This window comes from Nicotiana tomentosiformis, chromosome 7 (assembly GCF_000390325.3).
Source record: "Nicotiana tomentosiformis chromosome 7, ASM39032v3, whole genome shotgun sequence".
NCBI lineage: Eukaryota > Viridiplantae > Streptophyta > Magnoliopsida > Solanales > Solanaceae > Nicotiana > Nicotiana tomentosiformis.
Window position 1 is genome coordinate 48,725,029 of NC_090818.1, and position 8,039 is coordinate 48,733,067.

At 35.5% G+C, this 8,039-nt stretch overlaps 1 protein-coding gene across 2 annotated transcripts; it reads left to right on the forward strand.

Moving 5' to 3' along the window:
• The first annotated feature begins 565 nt into the window (after positions 1 to 565).
• LOC104107565 (uncharacterized) lies at positions 566 to 6,855 on the forward strand. Of its 2 annotated transcripts, none has more exons than XM_009616400.4 (7): positions 566 to 1,247; positions 2,415 to 2,555; positions 2,650 to 3,015; positions 3,250 to 3,495; positions 5,198 to 5,290; positions 5,502 to 5,717; positions 6,273 to 6,855. In XM_009616400.4, exons 1-7 carry the CDS (start codon positions 924 to 926, stop codon positions 6,486 to 6,488), a joined length of 1,602 nt encoding a protein of 533 aa, XP_009614695.1. In that variant the 5' UTR covers positions 566 to 923; the 3' UTR covers positions 6,489 to 6,855. The 2 variants fall into 2 exon arrangements, with proteins under 2 accessions (XP_009614695.1, XP_009614697.1); XM_009616402.4 differs by having other exon boundaries at positions 568 to 1,247; positions 5,517 to 5,717.
• Positions 6,856 to 8,039: the final 1,184 nt, after the last annotated feature.

Below are 8,039 nucleotides of genomic sequence, written 5' to 3' on the forward strand. Positions count from 1 at the left end.
GTTTCATTTATATAAATTGTTATCTTCTCAATGTATAACTAAAAATAATTTAAATGTCTTTATTTGTACCATAAATAGAAGTTAACACTAATATAAAAAATAATTCAAGTGTATGAATTAGTGTATAGCTTAACACAAATGCATTTTTCTTTTTAATAAAAAAGAATGATAGTGTCTAAACTACTATTTATATTAATTATTGGTATGTTGATCTTTTTTTATAGATTTATTGTATTTTTATGACCGCCCGAAGCACATATAAATTTACTAGTTTATATATAATTGATAAATTATATATGACTATGTAATTAAGGTAAAACTTGATTAGGAATGATGATAAAGTTTCATATGCATTATAATTATAAGAAGATAAAAATTTCTTTAAACCAAAAGCTAGTCAAACAAAACAAAAAAAAAAAAAAAAAAGGGGGGGAAGGGACAACACACATCTAGCAATGTGGCCCTTTTGGCATATTCCGTATGAGAAGAGATCCGATTCTGTTGGCTCGCCTCTTATCTCTGTTGTTAAAAAGTATTTTTCAACAACTTCCATTTGGCAAACCCAGTCTATAACAAGTTAACAACACTCCACAGCAATGACACAATTTCTTGCCAATATGGCAATGCTTTTGATTTTTTCCTTTTAGTATTTGTTAAAACTTAGAAGGAAGACCAATATTAGCTTATTCACAGAATAATCTTTTCTAACACTCTTACTAGTTTTTACGAAATTGTAACAAACAAGGCTAAGCTTTTATTAAAGAAAAGAAATATCTTTATCATAAATGAAATGAGTAAAAGAAACTCGAAATAATTGAAAATTGGGAAGGTATTTAATTACGTAATAAATTGGGAACTAATTACGATGATAATGTTAAACATCTGTTAAACACTCCACTCCCAACATCAAAGAAGCTCTAGCCATGGCTGTAAACTTGAGGAATCACAGCTTATTAATCACTTTCTTGTTCCTTTTTCATTTCTTGCCTTGGCGGCAGATACATGGGTTAAAATCACCACTTAATCCAAAGGATATTCTGCCTTTTTTACCAAGGCAGGTCTCATGGCCTATCCTCAACTCCCTTCACAGTGCTGTGGACTTATTGCCTGCTTTTGTTGGGGCTGCTTCAATCGCAGAAAACAATACACTAGAGTGGAAAGGTGCTTGCTTTTACAAGAATACTGCTTGGTTAGAGCTTCATAATAAGTCTCAAAGTCAATTTGGTGGAGGCACTCTTCATATCAAGGTCTCCCTCTATCTATTTTGCTTCTTCTTTTTCTTCTTCTTTTTTCATGTGGGTGTTGGCAATAGCTATTTTTCAAATTTCACCTTGTTTTCTTGTGTTTTCAGTTGTTTTTATATGTAAGTTCGTGGTCCATCTGTGTATTGGAGAGTTTGGGGATGATGTTTGGCCCAATTTAAATTTTTTATTGTCAGTTGGGTCTGGATTGCGAAAATGTCTTTCCATTGTTTATTATATTTTGAGTTAATATTTAGGTGATCCAGAAAGATTTTGTATAATATTAGACTGGAAAGAGCTTAAATGGAGTGATATTAGTGATATTGCATATAGCCGATCAGAGGCGGACGCACACTAGGGAGAGGGATCCCAGCACCCGAAAACTTCGATAAAAACTCCATATATACTTGCAAATGTCTTCATTATGAGATGAATTTATATTGAATGTTATGGTGTCCCCGACCACTGAATCCTGGGTCGCCTCTGTAGCCGATCCAACTTGCTTGGGATTGAAGCATAGTTGTGGTTGCATTCTTTGGGTGATCTGTGGATTTAGTTAGCTAATGAGTCCTTGGAACTTCTCGGAAAGTTTCTTTTGTTGTTAAATATCTATATCTATTGATTTGGTTGCCAGATTGACGGACAATTTTACTGGAAGTTAAACTAATCTTTATCCTTTGCTCTACTCCTCTTCATGGGAAGCTCTAAGAATTTACTTTTCTCCAACTAATATTGTTAATTGAACTTACTGCATGCTTGTGGAGTAGAGGTATCTTTTTGGGAAATCCCAGTCTTTGCATTTATTAGATGTTGCTTATATTCACTTGCAACTATCTTGAGCTTGCAGAAGTTGCAAATACAGATGTTGTGGACTGAATGTATTTAACGATTCCGAATGAAAACATTTTGGAAGCAAAGTCTGCATAGATTATTATTAATGATTATTTGTTCTCTGCCTGTGTATATGTGATACATTATTGATCATATAATTGATGGATTGTATTTTGGACTTCCTCTATAGCTCTTTAGTGCATTCTCTTGTAATGCTCAGATGGGAAGAGTTCCCAATTTAATATCAATTCTTGATCTGTTGTTGTGCTTTTTTCTTATATTTGTATTTGTGTTTCTATTACAATATTATTCAGGTCGTTGATAAAAAAATATATTATTCAGGTCAGCAATGCACACAGTTGGACATGTATGGACCTTTACATCTTTGCAACCCCATATCGTGTAACATGGGATTATTACTTTTTGTCTCGTGAACATACCTTTGAAATCAAAGAGTGGAAGTCTGAAACTGAGTTAGAATATGTGAGTCACCATCCTTTCTTAAATGAAACTAATTGGTCATTGATCTAAAGCATAAATTCATTATAGTCTAATGGATCAAACTTAATTGAAACAGGCCAAATATAAAGGGATCTCAATTTTCCTATTGCAAGCAGGAATGTTAGGAACCCTTTCAGCACTATGGGATTTTCTCCCTTTGTTCACGAATACTGGATGGGGTGAGAACTCAAATATTGGGTTTCTAAAGAAACATATGGGTGCTTCATTTGAAGTACGTCCACAGCCGTGGGTCACAAACCTTACTACTGATGACATTCATTCTGGAGATTTTCTTGCAATATCAAAGATTAAAGGTACCTGGGGTGGTTTTGAGACTATGGAGAAATGGGCAACAGGAGCCTATGCTGGCCATACCGCTGTTTGCTTGAGAGATGCTGAAGGGAAACTATGGGTTGGCGAATCTGGACATGACAATGATCAGGTGGTGTATTAAAACTATTATTTCATATGATGTTACTCCTTGGTAATTGCTTCTTCTTTCTTGGGAGCAAGGGCAGATGCTCTTACATGCTCACCTCCTGAAACCTCCCCACCTCCAACCAACTCAAGAAAAAAAAAAAGGAAGACGGCATAACTGAAAGATAAGGAGAATGGAGATAATATGTCATCTCTATGCAATATTTGCACCAATTCTGTTCTTTGCGTTTCCTTTCAGGGAGAAGATGTGATTGCTATACTACCATGGGATGAATGGTGGGAATTTGAGCTGACAAAAGACGATACCAATCCACATATTGCATTGCTCCCTTTGCACCCTGACCTCCGGGCCAAGTTTAATGAAACTGCTGCTTGGGAATATGCAAAAAGCATGGCAGGAAAACCTTATGGTTACCATAACTTAATATTTAGTTGGATAGACACAATTGATGGAAATTATCCTTCGCCCTTGGATGCTCATCTGGTAATGCATGTTATCTTCAGATCATCAGTCTTTCCAATCTTTTCTATGCCCTGTTATCTTGAAGGTGGTATCTTCCATACAGTCCTTTACTATCTAATTCCTCTGGTCTGCGAGTATAGCAAAATTCTGCTTTGGCTGTATATTGTTCTTTCAAATACATTAGATAATCCCAAGTCAAAAGCTAACTTAGACCTCATCATATTTTGTTGATCAGCTAAAGCGGTAATATGCTGGCACATGAAGTGAAATTGATGAAATGCCTTCATTTCAGGCACAGACTAGTTATATCGAAATAATATAGGACTCAGAACTTTTGGTGGGTCTTAAAGCTGCAGGTTTCATTTTTCGAACAGTATCTAGATTTCCATATGGGGTAGCTGCTTTAAATTTTAGTGTGATGTTATTCCCGTTGAGCTTCATTTGACTGCTAAAAATATTATGATGTTTTATACTTCAATGCCACACAAGAGGGGGCGATTTGTGTGGTGTCCAATTTTCGCGTGCACTGATTATAGAAGGACCTGGTTCTTCTATGTGTTTCTTATACTACTGTTGCAAAAATAGTAAATATGTGAAGTAAAGAACACAAGTATTTTTACGTGGAAAACACCCGGCTCAAAAGGTGAAAAAATCACGACCTACTACTGATTAGGATTTTCCCCAACAGTTCACTGAATCACCGAGCCAAAACAACATTTACAAAACTCTTTGTAAACCTAAGGATTACCTCTAATCCCGTTGTGGCAACCAAGCCTCTAACTGTTGCGACAACTTCAAGTTAACTCTAACTTGAATAGTCAGAGTACCTAATACAATTGCCTCTAGATAAAGTTGAAAGGTATAATTTGAAAAGCCCTACTTTAATTGAACTAGAATAAAAGACACACACTTGGAACTGGTTCTTCTATCTGGTTCATGTAGCTTCAGATTCGCACACTTGACTCATACAAGAGTTGCTTGCAAAATGCCTTGCTATTTTGCTCTCAACTCAAGTTTAACTTCAGTGTTTGTGCGTACCTGTAGAATGAGAACATCCTGCAATATATAGAGTTAGTAGAATAGGAAATAACTAGAGTTCTAATGCTATACTCTTCCATGGTGGAAGAGTTCTAGTTATCTTCAACTTCTAATTCCTCCCTTATCTAGGATAGAGTTCTCTTCGAGTAAGGAATCCTTCTCCTTATCATTTATGCAACATTTTTCGTTCAGGAGATATCAGATATAACCACTTAAGCTTATCTCCTTCACGTGCATGCCTTGTGCTAGAGTTTTTTTGTCAATCATCAAAACAAATTTCACTTGGGCCAACATATTATGATTCAAGTGTTCCATAGAATTCCGCAAACTATGCATGTTTGCTTGAGCGCTAAATATTTGATAGGTTTAGTGTCTCGTGAGAGCTGGAAATGGAATTTGTTCTGGTTTAACAATATTAAAGTGCCGTATGATCATGAATGAGCTTGAAATTACTCTAGGAAGATATCACATTTATACGTGAAAAACAATTGAAATCAGAAAGTTGAGGGTGAAAGAAGGGTGAGGGACAGAAATAGGAATAACGGCACTGAGAAAAAAGTAGAAATGACAGGCATTTATAGATTAAGGTGGGTCATTTGTGGCACTTGGTTTTTGTGCTGTGGATAGCTGCTACTTTATTTTGTTGCATTTATGAAATTACCATATCTATTGTTGTATGGTGCAGGTTGCTTCTGTCATGACTGTTTTTAACCAACTAAAGCCTGCATATGCTTCTAACTTGTGGAATGAAGCCTTAAACAAACGACTTGGAACTCAGGTAAATTTATGAATTCCTCTTTTTGTTGGGACAAATAGTGGACAAAATACCATTTGAAGCAGCTGCTAGGTATAATATGTGTCTCCACGGAATATCTATTTAAAGCGGAATTACAAAAGGTTGATGTTATAAACTATTATTTGGCCCGACATATAACTTGCTTTGTTAAGTCAGGGTAAACCTCAATCATAGACTTGATTATATTCAATAGCAAATGCTGATGCAGAACCTTAGTCTTCCCAATATACTTGTTGAAGTTGAAAAGCGTGGATCCTCTTTTGCCGAATTGTTGACTATTCCAGAGCAGGATGATTGGGATTATAGTGATGGAAAGTCAGCATCATGTGTTGCTTATATTCTTGAAATGTATAAGGAAGGAGGACTATTTGGTGAACTTGCAAGCTCAATTCAGGTTACGGAGTTCACGGTGAGTTTGTCAGATATATTTTTAAGCTTTCCTGTTTTCGGTTGGTTGCTTGGGTATTTGCCTGGGTAATGTACTTGATGAACCAGAAACTGCCTATTCCTTTGTTCTGTTTAACGTGTCTGTACCTCAAGTCAAATATCTTTTGCTTGTCCATTCCTTTTATCTTCGCATCTTCGTCAATCCATTCCCTAATTCTGGTTATTTCACCAGTTCCAAAGAAGCTGTTATATTTAATTGTTTAGGGTGTACTACCTAGTATATAAACGTCTTTCCTATAATCCAGGATACATTTTCAGTATCTTATTGCCAAAAAGGTATAGCTAGGAACACTTTTAAACCAGCAATATTTCAGTTCTGGGAATAAATTACTTTATCTTCTATTTTGGAACTGCCTATGTTTATACAAAATTGTAGCACCAATATTTGCTCATCAAAGAAATTACAATTCTTGCATTAATACTTGTATTCTGTTGAACCCTTTTGGTTCATTTCGTTGGAAAACACATGGCAGGAAATAATGTATTTTAACTGGTCTTTTATTGTTGGTAAGTGCAGATAAAAGATGCTTATACTCTCAAGTTTTTTGAAAACAATTCAAGCCGGTTGCCAAAGTGGTGCAATGCCGATGACAGTGTGAAGCTTCCTTTCTGTCAAATTCGTGGAAAGTATCGGATGGAATTACCCGGATACAATACTATGGATCCATACCCCCGTATGAACGAAAGATGTCCATCTATGCCTCCGAAATATTACAGACCTCAAGGTTGTTGACAAGATTTTCCATTAGAAGTCAGTATTGTTGAAGACATAACCAAGTAAATACAAGTGTGCTATCTCTAACAGTTTAAGCTTTTAGATGAGATGGTCACACACTTCAACAAGAATGTCGCATAGTATAATTGCCTAGGATGTACAACGTTGCTGTTAGCCCTAGATGTTGCTCTTATTTAAGAGTGTACAAATATTTTTACTTTTCAATGTTGCACAGCCAGAATGTTAGCTTGTCAATTTCCTTGTTTTTATGTAGTTTTATACTGGGACGAGGTCGCGAAAATCAATCCCAAAGAACTTGTACATCCAAAAAAACGTAGGTATTTGAGGTGGGATATTAATTGTTCACTATGCCTTCAAAACTCTAGAGATATGTACTGAACGTTCCATTGTAAAGTTGTCTTAATTTTATGGGAAAAGGTCCAAAATTACCCCTCTACTATGGTATATTGTTTACTTCTGTCACCCGTTATACTTTTCGTCCAATATTGCCCCTATCGTTAATCAACTTTTAAAAATTGCCCCTAACCCTAACGGATCTACACCGTGACAGCTGACCCCCTCAATTTTTTCCATCCATCTCAGCTGCCAAGTCACTCGGCCCCACCAAATTAAAACCCCACAGACCCCATTACACCACTCGTAACCCGTGACCCATTTGCCCACTAAATTAATAAGTTAGACCCATCTAAATTGACAAAGCATTTGGTGTGCATACGTTCGATAGAAACGAGAGAGAAGAGTGTGGAAGGTTCAAAAGAAAATCCTCTATTTTCAGTTTTTAATGCGGTCCAAGGTAAGATTTCCCCCCAAATCTGAACATTTTTGCTATTTTCATATGTTTGTTGTTTATAAATGAAGTAATTTTGTCTTAGGGTTCGCAATTGTTTTCTGTTAAAGTTAGGGTTTTTAGATTGTTCTTCGCCGTTTAGGGATTTCACTGTTATGTGTTCAGATATGTGATTTGTCGTTTAGGGTTTTACTTTGTCTGTGTTTTTATCGTTGTTTGTGTTTGCATGTGACTTTCAACTTTATATCCTAATTTTTTTGTCTATTTCTGTTGGTCAATTAGGGTATATTGGTGGAAATGATGATATCTGGTTTATTGTTACTCTATTTTAAAAGAACTTTCTTTGGTTTAAGGTTTCAAATATGTGTGGTCCCTTTTGTTTTTAAAGAAGGGTCTCATATGGTTGGTATTTAACTGAAAAAAAAGGATTTGAAGTATTTGTTAATAGCTGAATTATTATTATTTGGTCTCCTGTTTCACCTGCATTTACTTTGAAGATGATGCTCATGTGGGTCTCTTACAAATATGTTTTGTGCTTATTTTATTAAGGTGGGACTCTAAGTTTGATACTTTATTATGTGATCCCCCATATGCATGCTTGTGTCCGTTTCTTTATCATAGTACCTCATTAAATTTTATTTCTTTATTCATCTACCTCTGTACCTTTTCCCTATTCCCTTTATTTATCTCCTCTTTTGTTTTATTTAGGCTTTCCCTTTCATGTTTATTTATTATTTGTGTACCTCTTGTCTTTGTTATTT